The 13,699-nt window shown below is 40.6% G+C and overlaps 1 protein-coding gene across 1 annotated transcript; it reads left to right on the forward strand.

Moving 5' to 3' along the window:
- The first annotated feature begins 768 nt into the window (after positions 1–768).
- LOC149308889 (dystrophin-related protein 2-like) lies at positions 769–12,357 on the forward strand. Its single transcript, XM_089536638.1, has 5 exons — positions 769–1,484; positions 2,654–2,882; positions 3,835–3,955; positions 4,779–4,865; positions 9,171–12,357. The coding sequence occupies exons 1-5, from the start codon at positions 1,270–1,272 to the stop codon at positions 9,188–9,190; spliced, it is 672 nt and encodes a 223-aa protein (XP_089392764.1). The 5' UTR covers positions 769–1,269; the 3' UTR covers positions 9,191–12,357.
- The last annotated feature ends 1,342 nt before the right edge of the window (positions 12,358–13,699 follow it).

A 13,699-nucleotide genomic window follows, 5' to 3' on the forward strand; every position in this document is an offset into this window, starting at 1 on the left:
AAGACTTTTTACAAAAGCACAGAACATCACAGCTGTTTCTCTTTCCCCCAGCTTCTCCTCACCTTGGATGATGATCTTAGAGTATGCAAGATCTGTACATGCTAAAGGTCCTCCAAACTCAGGCCTTGGCATTTCCAGTAAAAAGTAGCCTGTGATGTTAGAAAGATGGACAGGTGCTGCTAGTCAGAAATCCCAATACTGGGTTAGACAGACAAATGTATAATGCAAGATCCTGTCTTCATGCTTTTCTTGAGGAGATCCATAGGGCATGGCACATACTTTTGAACACAAAAGATTCAGTCCCTAGCATGCGAGGAGGTTCTCCCAGCAGTGGGTGGCTTGCGGGAAAGGGCTGGGGGGATGTTGATGGTTGCTAGCCCACTGGGAGCAAAAAGAGACCTCTTTTCTTGGGGTTAGTATACTATAGAGTACCAACAGCTAGGGAGCATCCAAAGCCACTTTTCTGGCTGTTGTTTGAAACAGAATGTGGGTCTCAATTGACCTTTTGGTTGGACCCAGCAAGAGAAGATTTATGCTGTTAATGTGGAAGAGTCTGTTTCATATGCAGAGGTTTCTGCCATGAAAGCTACCCTTTCCAGAGCTTGCAAAACTACACTCCCAGGACTCCCCTTGCTATGTGGTCTTCCTCACATTTCTTCCATTCATTTAACTTGTTCTGTTTCTTACAGGCTTGCAGAGATGGAAAGCCAAAATTCCTCCTTTTATAATGACAGCCTTTCTCCAGATGAGAGCCTGTGAGTTGTGACTTTTTCATTTTTATAAACACTGTAGAAATCAGGGCACTTTTCACCATTGAACCTGAAAGGAGGTGGAAGTCAGTATTCTACAATCATAACCTCCCTCAAGCTAATGCTCTGTGAATACTCAGTGTACGTCCATCGCTGCTTGGTTGCCTGCCTCCCCTTCCCTCTCCTGGTCATTTTAATGGCCATCGTGGTGCCCCACAGAGCTTCAAAGCCGTGGGGGAGAGAATTGTGCTCTACATACCTGAACACAGCATCACTGCCTTTAACCTATTTTTAAAAAATTAAACAAGGCATGTTGTGGGAATGCATCTTGGTTTAAAGGAGAATCACACTGAGTATAATTCTAAATGTTTAAACAAAAACATATTGGGATAGGGTAAAGAGGAGCCCTAGGGATCACAGAAGATGTCCAGGGATCATAATTGCTGAAGTCAGTCCGGCCTGAATTCCAGAAGTCCTGCTCCAGGTTTGTTCTCCTAGGAGAGGGACTCCAGACTCTGCCATGGGCTTAAAAAGCTCTAGAGCCTTTCTCTCTGCCACCTCACCCTCATTACAGCTCTGTCTATACAACAGGGATGAAGACCAGTATCTTTTACGCCATTCCAGCCCCATCACAGACAGAGAACCCATCTGCAACCAACAGGCCCAAGACGGCACCAATGCAGACGATAAAGGGGAACTGGAGAAAATCTTAGCACACTTAGAGGATGAAAACAGGTAAATGGATGTAACCAGCAGAGGTACAATCATGCCAAAGTGGAACTGGAAATACTGCGAGAATCTCTTTGTAAACCTGAAGTGTAAAAAGAGCACTAGTACTTAAGAATATTTGCTTTTGTTTTGTTTTTTAAAAATATTTTTATTTAAACACAAAAAATTAGATATATAAAACATACAAATAACATAAAAAAGAAAAACTAATTTAAAAATCTACAAAAAGACAGAAGAAAGGATGAAAAGGTTTAAAAAGTACAAATGACAATGACTTACTTCCCCAAAGCATTTAGCTATACAGTTGGCCCTCCATTTTCACGGGGGATCCGTTCCAGACACACACACCCCTGAAAACAGAGACTCGCCAATATTCAAGCCCCATAGGCTTGCATGGGGCACATGCCTGCGAGCGTGTGTGGGGTGCACGCTGCGGGTGCGCGCCCCACTGAAAATGACAGAGGTCACCCCTCCATGAATGATCTCCATGAATGACCATGGACCTTAAGTCTGCAAGAATGGAGGGGCGACAGTACGCTTTTATCTGTTGATGAGGGAAAATGTTGCCCTAATTTTGATTATACAAACAAAAATGTCTTTTTTTTTCTTTATATGGATCTCCTGCAAATATATCAAATCCAATTATTTTTTTCTTCTACTGATGAAATTTTCATTTTCTTTTGTTTGCATAAGTAATTCCTTTAGCATTCCACATAAGGAATTTAGACTCCATTGCTAAGCCTTACTAGAATCAAAGTCTTTATCATTATCTTGTACAAGTGGTCTGAAAGTGCCTTTGTATTCTTCATCCGACGATCTAAATGTTGTCATCAACCTTCAAGCTCTTTGCACCGTGTTCTTGTAAAATCCTGTCCCAGGTTTGTCTTCTCATAAAGTAGATTATCACATCTCTTGGATGTTTCCTCTGTCTTGCCACCCAAGAAACCACACAAAGCATCCTGTCTACTTCTTTGTTGAAGTCTTGTCTAGTTTCTCTAGAATATTTGCTTTTGATAAGGAGATCGTAGTAGCAGTTATAAATTTTCACATGTAAACTTGTCTACAAAATGTTTGCTACAAACCTACATGAGCTGAACCATCCTTGCCAGCTCAAGAACCCTGGGTTGAGTGCTTGATTCTGTCAAGTTCTTGATTCATCCTCATTTCTTTTTCAGGGTTCTTCAAGGAGAGCTGAAGCGTCTGAAGTGGCAGCATGAGGAGGCAGCAGCATCTGCAGAAATAACTCCAGAAGCAGCACAGGATCCACACAATGAAGAGCTGCTGGCTGAAGCTCGGATTCTTCGACAACACAAGAGCCGTCTGGAAACACGGATGCAAATCCTGGAGGACCACAACAAGCAATTAGAATCTCAGCTGCAGCGCTTGAGAGAGCTCCTGCTGCAAGTATGGCCTGAAGCTTGTTTTGCATGACTGATTTGGGCCTATTTTTAATATGGTATATTTGGACTAAACTGGCATCAGTTGGCATCAGTTTGGACTAAACTGGCATCAGTTGGACTAAACTGTCATATATTTAGATTAAACTGGCATCACTACTTAGTAAAGTGGTACAGTGGTTAAATGCCTGTACTGCAGCCACAGCTTTGTAAATTCAATCCTAGAGAAAGGCTCCAAGGACCACTCAGCCTTCCATCCTTTCATAGGTCAGTAAAATGAGTACCCAGATTGTTGGGAGCAATTGGCTTACAGTTTGCAAACCGCTGAGGGAGTGTTAGTTCACTGATAAACGATATAGAAGTGTACTTGCTATTGCTATTGGTGAACTACATTCTCTTAACTTGCCTCCAAATCTTAATTCTTAGCATCTCCATTCAAGTATTTGGTGAATCGCTCTGCTGCAAAAAAGCGACATGTTAGATTGCATCCTATGAAAATATCAGGTTAAACAGGTATTACCATGCTAACATCAAAATAAAAAACAAACCAAAAAAGGTGGAAATGATCAGGTAATGCTCCATTGAGGCAGGGAAGTGAAAAGAGCAGGATGGAAGTGTTGAGATACTAGACTTTTATAGTTGGTAGGCTAGTAAATAATTCCACAATATAACTGTCCTGGATAAAGAAATGTCCTTTTGTCTGTCTCCAACAAACCTGTGTGACCTGGATTCTAGTATCATGAAACCAGGAGAAAATTTTCACACTGAGCATAATTTTTATACACTTCTATCATGTTCTTCCTTGACTTTATTTTTTTCTCCTAAGCTAAAAAGATTCAAATATTGTAATCTTTCCATGTAGCCACTGTGTGTTTGGGGCTAGTATCATGCTGACACAATAGAGGAGTGTGAGCAGACAGGCTAGTGAGAAATGTTGTACTCTCACTCATCTCTTTCAGCCGCCAGCAGATTCCAAAGGAGATGGCTCTGCAGCCTCATCTTTGGCTTCTTCTCCCCATCCATCAGAGGAGAGTCAGCTCAAGGAGAAAGACACAGACACGCCAAACACAGAAACTGCAGGTGAGGCTCTACAGGTGATCCTCCTCCCATTACTGCCCCTGGGCTGGTGCTGAGCTTCTTCTGGAGGTTTTTCATTTCTCTTTCTGTTGAAAGGAAGATCGATCTTAACTTCTTGTTGCAGGGGATAATTTTTACAATTTATCCAGTCCTCACCTTGAAACAGAAGAGCTGCCCCTTTGATTCTTTTCCTCCAAGGGAGCGGGGTGATGGCGAACGTGTAAACATTTCCAGATGAGACTTCTATTGTGCAATGATGGAGAAAAGACGTGTTCCATCCATATGGAGGCAGGGATAGGCAACTGCCACATGTGACCAGGGAACAGTGTCCCCTTCAGAACCCATGAGAACCATATGCCCGGTTGTGTTTCTCACTGCTTTCCCCAAATTTTGTTTTGTTTCAGCTCCCCAAATGCCAATGGAGCCCCCAAACTCTCTTTTGGGGTTGATACTGGTTATTTTGCCCTCCCTTCTAGGCTCAGATAGGCTTTATTTGCAAACGACTAACTTATGCAACTAACTTATGCAACTAAGCATAAACAGATGGGAGACACACACACCCCATACAAGCAAAGGGCCAGTAACATTTTGTCAATGAAACCAAAAAATTGAGCTCCCAGATTTGTGTGTGTGTGTGAGGAACCTTGGGATGGTATACATTCCCCACTGCTAGGTTAAGGGAACCTTTTGCCATTATGCTTCCTAGTCTAGTAGTTCCCGATGGACAGAAGGTTTTATTTTTTAATACTGTTAGACTGGGAATGTTGACTCATGGCATTGAAAACTTTGACTCCTCACATTCTCTCCTCATTTTCTGTCTTCTCAGACGAAGTGGAAGTGGGTACTCAGGACGTCAGTCTATGTCTGGAGGATATAATGGAGAAGCTAAGGAATGCTTTCCCCAACTCTGGAGGTACAGTCAACAAAATCTTCTCTGTCCAAATATCAACAAGGGGAACTGTTTTCCTCTTAAGATCCATATTATCTCAGCCAGAATCTGTCGGGAGTGTCAAAGAGATCCACATTCTAGGAGTGGGTACAGAGAAATAGAAGTCACACTGTACATAGCATAAAACAAAAGACAGACGTTTTACTTTTACTATGGATGTTAGTCCTTTGGAGAGTTGTTTATACCTTTATCCAAGGAATTGTGGGAAACAGAAGTTCTGAAAAGGTGCTGGTAATTCTCTGTTCACCAGGCAACAGAAGATGTGGGCCTTAGGTTCCTTGGCATGAAGCCATGGGCTGCAGAACAAGGCTTAGTTTGTCATTTAGACATGCCCTCAGTCATGGTCCCTTTTTCTTCTGACAGGAAAAAGACCACATCCCTTGGCCTTCCTGAAGAAGTCTCTCAAGTTCTCCTAGATGTTTTTCAGATCTAAGAATGGGCAGCAGCTGGTAGTAGCCATTGCATTAAAAACTTGCTCCTAGCCTGTCTGCTTATAACATCAGCGTCCAGCATTCCAGGCCTCTAATTCTCTGTCACTGCTTTGCCACCTGCAAACAATAAATGTAACCTGACAGCATAAAAACAAACCACCTTTTGCATCATAGGCCCAAGCTTTTCTTCATACCTCTCTGCAGAAAACAGAAATATCTCTTGGGCAAAAGTTTTAATGGAAGATGTTTTTTAAAAGTATGGCTGAGCACTTTATGGTGTTTCTTTTTTTAAGCACGCTGTTAAGAATAAATATCTCTAGGGGTTGCTGGTGACATCCATATCAGTGAGACAGTGAGTCCGCTCTAGGTTTCAGTCCAAACTTTAAAGGTGTTTGCTGGACCGCCTCCCCCATACAGGTGCAGTCCCTTGGTTAGCATTTTGAAATTCATCCTAAAAGTTTCCTTGCAGGGCAGAGCCCCCACTGCCTCCATCTCTCTGCTCAACCAGCATTTGCCTGCAATTTGTGTGTAAAGATAGTAGATTATTTGCTTGGTATGGCTATTCTGGTGGGTAAAGACTTCTGTTTTAAATTGTGGGTGTCTGTGCAGGCAATTCTAGGCTAGTTTGATTAATCTTCTGACCCTGTACAATGGGTCCTTGTTATCTGCTGGGTTTTGGTTCCAAGATCTCCCGTGGAGAACAAAGTCCGTGGATGCTCAAGTCCCATTATTATTATTATTATTATTATTATTATTATTAAGCTTTATTTATAAAGCACTGTAAATTTACACACAAATTTAAACACAACTATAACAACATGTTTATTAGTCAACTGACCATATCAATGGTATAATACAAATATCAGAATATCAAAGTACATACAGATAAAACTGGGTCACTCCTAAAACTCATATAAAATTAGCTAGAGGGTTGAGACACATAAACGTTGAATAAAAACAAGTTTGATAAAATACAAAAATAAAGAATAAAGACAACCTAAAACATGGGGGTGTGGAGGAAATAAAAAAGGGCTTGTTTAAATGAACTCATTATCATGGCATGAACCCCCGTGTTGTATGATAAATAGATCTCTCAAGTAAGCAGCTTTTATAATACATTTTGCGGTCCAACACACTAAATGTAAATTTTCTCCTGAGAGGAAATGAGACAATTTAACAATAGGATCTCAGTTAGTCAGTCTAACCAAAAAAGGTGGTAAGAAATGGGATCTCTCCTTATCCTATATGCAGCAATCAAACAGGATATGTACAATATCCTCTATGGCGGGACCACCACAGATACATGTTCTTTAATGGTAGGGTATTTTTTGGAACCAACCTAATCTTACCATAGAGTTTAGTTGCTCAAATCTAGCTCTAGTGAAAGCAGTTCTAAGGTATTTTTCTAAGCCAAAAAGAATTTTATTTTTGGCTAACCAGTTTAAAGATTTAAATTTAAATACAATGGCAGAGTAACATGGTGTCTCTTACATAAAATGGAAAAATCAAGGTTTGTTATTTGGAATTTATACTTTAAAAATATATATTTTCAAGCTGTGGATGGTCGAATCCATAGATTTTTTTAAAAATCCATGGATAAGGAAGGCCAACTGTATACACTAAGGCAGCTTCCTGTTATTTGTTAAAAGAGCCGTAGCTCCATGGCAGGACGCTTGCTTTACATGCAGTAGAGCCTATGTTCCGTTGCAGAACTTGGAAGAATTACTTTTAAGACCAGAATGCCCACAGTCTACCCAATGCCTATGCTGTTTGAAAGACTGTGAAAGTTATAGTCCAATGGGTATATTTGCAAGCCCTTCATCCCTGGCATCTTCAGATAGCACTAAAGACCCATGTCTCTGTCAATAAACTGCTGAGCCCAATAACTATTGGCAGAAAAACTGCTGGGCTTATAAACCAATTCTGGAATATAGCAGAGCAGTTGACAAATTTGCAGAAATGTGGTTCACAGTCCTCAGTGAAGATGACAGGCACTGGATGTCTTCCAGAAGTTGCAAGAATCTCGGGAACTCTCCAGCAATCGCTGCTTCTCCAACTCCAACTGAATAAATGACCAGAGAAGCCAGGCTCCCGAAAGTGCTATCTTTATTTACAGAGTGCTAACCACAAATCACCAATGCTACTATACAGATCAAACGAATACCAACTCCTACTCAAGCCCACAAGCAATACTGGAAGCCTCTGAGTTTATATACACTCCAGACCATGCGGTCTCACAAACTCAGCCACTTCCTGTGTCACACAGCAAAGTGTCCTCCTGTCCATGCAGACACATGTTTCATCATCCAGGCTTTGTTGCACGTAGGCAAACAGAATGACCTTGTGCCTATGAGCATCAGCTGTGGCTAATCAGCCTTATCCTTCTGGTGCTGGATGCTCATGGTTACACACACATCTAAGCATTTCTCAATGTGCTGGATTTAACCCTTAACAGTCTCAAAACCTGGGAAGGCACTATTATGGGGTTTATCACACAGAGGGCGAATTGGTGAAATCCCATGCAGAAACGGGATTTTAAAATCCGGTTGTTGTCAGTTGTGTTGGTGTGAAAGAGCAATAATGCAAAAATAATCCAAACGGAAAGACGATTTGTACTTTCGGAATTTAGCGAAAGTAAAAAAGTGCTGGTTTTGATGTTCGGGTTATTTTCACGTTATTTCTCTTTCACACAAATGTTGTCTGATAAACATCCCACAAATGCGGCCCCCCCTTTCTATTCAATTAACCCCGAACATCATTGTTTTCAGTTTAACTTTAGTTTCTGCACAGAATTTGTCCCGTGTGATAAACTCCTATAATTCAATGTTTAAAAATGGCTAGAATTCTGTTGGCAAGATGCCATAGTAAATGTAGTGGTATCTAAGGTATGTGCTACATTCCTCTGCCACATCCTTGCCCCACATGTACAACTGCCTGCTGGGGGCTCCCTAGTGCAGTGCCTTTATCTCTAGCCCTGATGATCTCAGGGTGTCTTTGCCTGGGAATGATCTGACCTCCCTTCATCTCCTAGGGAAGAAAGAGCAGCCTTAAGCCAGGGACAGAAGCTGCCTGTCTTTAATGGATACACAAAGGCAGCCAGCCTGTATCTGAGCACACTTGAGATTACCATCCTGATAATTATCATGGGGTTTTCTTTGCAAAACAACCTGAATGCACACAACAACAACAAAGGCAGGTGTTGGCCAAGTTACAGTAAAATCTCAGTTATGAAGACAAATGAAAAGGTGAACCTTCAGACAATTTGTTTGCATGCCTTATGCTAGAACCAAGAAACACTTTGCTTGTTGCCTATTAATGCTTGTTGTCTGAGCTACTAATTTTAGCCCAAAAAGAACAGTGGGGGAAAAAATAGCATAGGGCAGGGTGATAGTAATGCCACCAGTTACTGTTATCAAATGAAAATGGCCCAGTAAAAATGATACTTTAGAATACTCTCCTTTTTATGTGCAAAAGTCCTTAACAGTAGCCTTCCAAAATCTGCTGCAATTCTTGAATATTGTTATAATACTGTGTATGAAAAGAAATGTATAACAGCACAAATTGTTGTGAACTAATTACTATATGCCAAATATATTCTTGGATTTAATAATAAATGCCATGTGCCCAAAACAGTATAATAGAAATAGTACCTAAAGATATAAATGTTTTTGCATCTATGCCTGTATTATCTATTACTACAGACAGATGCAACATCTTTATGTGTATACAGCAAAAGACAGTGAACAGTATATGTAGTGCTTAAGAACCATCTTGGGGAGTAAAAGGTCCTTTCCTACCAATTCCATTGGATGAGACCCTGTTTTGTTTTCTCTTGCAGATCCAAATTCCCTTATCTAACCCCTCCGGCAAGCAAGAGGCTTTGTCTAACAAGTTATTGGGCAGTTGCTTCTCTCACGTCCGCCTTTCCCTGTGAGGTGGGCTTCACTCAGCTCCTTAAGAAAGCATCATTGGCAGAAGGTTACCGGAATGCTCCCAGGCATCCAGCAGAGCACTCAGTAACTCCAAGTGGCCCTTTTGAAGGGCAGCCCAGGGGCAGCCCAAAGCCACTGGAAGTCTGAACGAAGTCAAAACCTGGTGCTGTTATAGGCCTGGATTCAAGAAATGCAAAAAGGATGAGATCAGATGCACATGGAGATGTTGTTCTACACAATGGTCACAAATAGCGTTTTCCCATCTACAGTTTGTGAGCGATTGCCTTTTCTGGGTCTGGTTTTTGGGTTGAGACAGAAAGTGACCTATAGAGGATTTGTCCCACGTGAACTCCTTCAGACAGTGGTCTATGGTGACAGAGACAGGAATGGTCTCACTGTAACTGGCTGACAGGCAAAAATCTTCAAGAAAGAAGCCAACGTGTTTTTAAAGAAAAAGGAACAGAATATTTTGTGTTGAGTTGGATATGGTATGAAAGGAACTCACAAACATCCGCGTGCCTCCGCATCTACTAAGCCAGCCAACGGGGACCGACAAAACAACTCCAAGAAAATCCCACAGGAATGGAAAAGGAGGGAGGGAACAGGCTTGGAAACCAAAAGGTTTCAATGGAAAAAGCAGCCTTAAAGGAGAGAAGCTTTATAACAGAGAGCCTTACCATTTTAATTTGCATATATGGATTATATATACTGTATTTAAGTGCTGTTATGGACTCCCTCATGCATTAAATTCTAATTCCTTGTTATGTGTTTATTTTGGCTTTGCTGTTTTAATCTGTTCTGCACCCTGGATTCTGTTTCTCTTTAAAAAGACAAAAAAGTCATTCTACCGCTCCCCCTTTTCACCAAAGAGTCTTGATTATTACTTTTCCATTTTAGAATATCAGTTATTTCCATCCAAGTGGCCTCTGGAGAACAGGGCAATGGTGAGGAGTTGAGATTCTGACTTTCTCATGCCCCCATGCCCCCAAAGGTTATTTACATGGGGCATAATGATTCATGTATTATTCATTTATGACAAATTTATGAAGATATGGATGGTAGTTATCTTGGATTCTCATTCACAGTGCCATAAACTACATGGCATGGTGTATATCAAACAGGTTAAACGGTAACTGAGATAAACACAATCCAGATGTTTTCAGCTGTAAGTGCACCTGAAAGCCTAGTGGTCCAGTGCTTTTGGCAAAAAACCACCTCACTCCAACATGGGCCTCTCCTTCCAAGCTTTGTATAGCATTCCAGCACTACAGCGTCTCACACTGTAAAACAAGTCTTCTGCTGTCTGATCCACAACAATTGGGCTACATCCATTTAGGATTTTATCAGGCTTTTGGAAACTCGATCCATGTTCCAGTGGAACCACAGCAGCTTAACTTTCAACCATTCAGCCTAGCTGAAATCCCAACAGAGAGGACCAGCTCAATCTATGTTCTTTCTTGCTGAAGAAATACTTCAGTCTTTCCAAATAGTTGCAGTTTGCCTGAACAGAGATAAAGCAACAGGGAGCTGATCATTTTTTGTTGGTGTAACAATCTCAAAGCTATGGTCAGCTTTGGTCCCATTTCTTCAGCTAAGAGGAAAGCATGGAATGCAAGAGGGAACATGGGCTAGTCTCATAAGAAAAAGGCAGTTCATGATAAAGTATTCATTCAAGTATCTTAAGGTTGGTCAGTATGCTGTAAAGCAAGTATCTGTGATTGTGGAGTAAAGGTGCTAGACACTGACAAGCCCCTGAGAGTCAGTTGTAAGATAATGCTGTGAAGCAAAAGCAGATTGTAGAAGCAGTCAAGTGTATTTCAAGCTCTAAGTGTTGTTTAATGTAGTGTTGTGCATTGTGTTTGTCACAAGTTGTGTTTGGCATTGCATAACTTGCAGAGTACATGGTGAAGGACTGCCAATTTGATTTTTAATTTTATAAACTTGAAGATGGCTCTTCAGCCCTGTAGACTGAAACCCCTTTAAAAATTCAAAGATATATAGTGGGTTTTGTCCTATTCGTGGTGCCATGGGTCATGATGTGGCTTGCTAGCCCTCTATAACAACATTGTGGCTTGTCAGGAATGTTACATATGTTGAAAGTCCTGTAGGTTGTGAAGGTTCTTGCAGTACGTTGTAAGTTGTGTGTAGGTTGTGTTCTTAGGCTGCTTCAGTGTGTTGGATGTTGAGCATCATGTAGGCTCCCATGAGGGTCAGAAAATTAAATGGAGTGGGCTGGTTGGTGTCATAGTAGCTGTAAATGAATTGGACTTCTTAGGCTGTCAAGAATAAGGAATGTGGTGTATTAGTTATGGGAGGCGTGACAAAGACCATTCTGTTAAGAATTCTGTAATGGTGAACCTTTTAATGTGAGCCAAGAATGTTCTCAGTGGGCACATGCCAGTTCTTCCTGCCAAGGAATTCCCCTATTCATACTGATGTCTGAGCCTTAAAAAAGAGCCTGCTGGGTTCACTGTTGTAATTATTTCTCAACTGTATTTTTAAAAACCAAACATATGTTATCTTGGTTATGTTCATCGAGAATGAAATTGCACATTGGAATTGAGCAGTATTTACAGTTAACAATGGGCCTAGTGGCTGCATGAGGAGTCACCGAGGAAAGCTAAAGACTGACTTCTTTGCCTTAGCATATTCTGTAAACTATATATGCTCTTTTCTTGGGTGCTAGTGCACTGTAGGGTGAGTACATACTTGATTCTCCATAAATGGCATGTGAATTAAATACTAAGTAATCAGCAGCAGAACATCAGAACACATACAGTGGATAAATGCAATAGACTAACAAGTGTTTTTATTGTTAGCACTTGTATTCAAAGAGCATGGACTGTGACATTCCCATTGTGTTAATCACACTTTAGAGCCGTGATGATTTCACTTCAAAATCCTCAGGCTCTCTTCCCAAGCAGACTCCTTCAAGACACCCACTTCCTCCAAAATCTCCAAGGCTGCTACTTTAACAATGGGTATTTTTAGTTTTTAGGCTCTCACCCTTCTAAAACACTGGTATAGTGACCAGGCAGTAGATATGGTTGTGTTAAACCAATAAAGATAATTTTATTAAATACAACGTAAGATGTTTATGGACTGTTTTGTTTATTTTAATAACTGTAATGCAATGTACAATCCATCCTGACAGTCGAATTCTTCACCATTCAGATCCCCTGCCACAGCTCTCTTCATGCCAACTCTTATCTGACTCTCATCTTCACAGCACCTCTATTCCCACTTTCTCAACCAACTACTATCCATTTGCAAGTTCACTCTACTCAGCATTCTTCACCTGTCACTCAAACGTCATGCACACTTTTTTGCAGTGCTTGCCATCTCATACAGCTATACTAACAAACAATGCAAGAACACAAAGTATTTTTTTCAGTTATGTAACATCAAAGGAACCTATACTAGCCAGAATAGATAGAACTCACGCATGATGAGAGTAGTAATTCAATCTCAGATCTATGCAAGTTCCCACAAGTTCCCCACAGCTGTTGCATAGCAATGGGATATTTTTGCTGGGCATCTTGTCATGAGGAGTACAGCAGCATTAGCTGAAGTTCTCATTTTAAAATATAACACTCTTCTAACATTAATGGCATTCGTTCAATGATCTTGGTGACATGTTGCCCTTTTGGAATAATAATATTTTTGTGGGTTTTTTGTGGGTTTTTCGGGCTATGGGGTCATGTTCTAGAAGAGAACCGAAAAGCCCACAAAAAACTAAGGATGCCGGCCATGAAATCCTTCAACTTCACATATTTTTTGTTGATTTTCAACCTTTGCAAAACTATGTTTCCTAAAGTTCCCTGTACAAAACCTTTGCAAGATATATTTTCAGAATGTAGACTCTCTTTTCTTGGATTTAAGAGGTTTGTCTATTTTTAGGGCTGATAGCCTTTTGGCTGAAGAGCAGGGTATAAATAAATAAATATTATTATATTATTGCGTGAGGGAGCAGTATGGTCTTACTATGTCTCAGCTATAATGGCAGAAAGAGAAAAGGAAGGCAATATAGTCAGTAAAAGAGGTTAAAAAGGTAGTGGGAAGTCTTGTAAACTTCCTTGTGAAGAGAGCATGCCCTTGCAAGGCAACATACTTCCAATATTTCATTTCATTTATTATGGCAAATAGCCAGCATCATTTTCAATATTGTGATTGATTTCCTCTATGATGCTAAAACACGTTTATTTATATTACCTGCATTCTTACTTTACATCGTTTATCATTAGTCTTTCTGCCAAGCAGTATCCAACATAGCTTATAAGAGATATACATTAGCTTTTGTATCAAGACAATCCAAAATCATCTGCCTTCTCTCCTTCTCTTTCTTCCATTCTCCAGAAATTATTCAGAATTGGTGTTGGTTATTACATACATATGATTTGACTTTCTCATGTGTGAGCATTAAAATAGGCAGCTA

The sequence above is a fragment of the Sceloporus occidentalis genome, unplaced genomic scaffold (assembly GCF_023333645.1).
Source record: "Sceloporus occidentalis isolate IW3139 unplaced genomic scaffold, rSceOcc1.0.p SCAF_8, whole genome shotgun sequence".
In the NCBI taxonomy this organism is placed as follows: domain Eukaryota; kingdom Metazoa; phylum Chordata; class Lepidosauria; order Squamata; family Phrynosomatidae; genus Sceloporus; species Sceloporus occidentalis.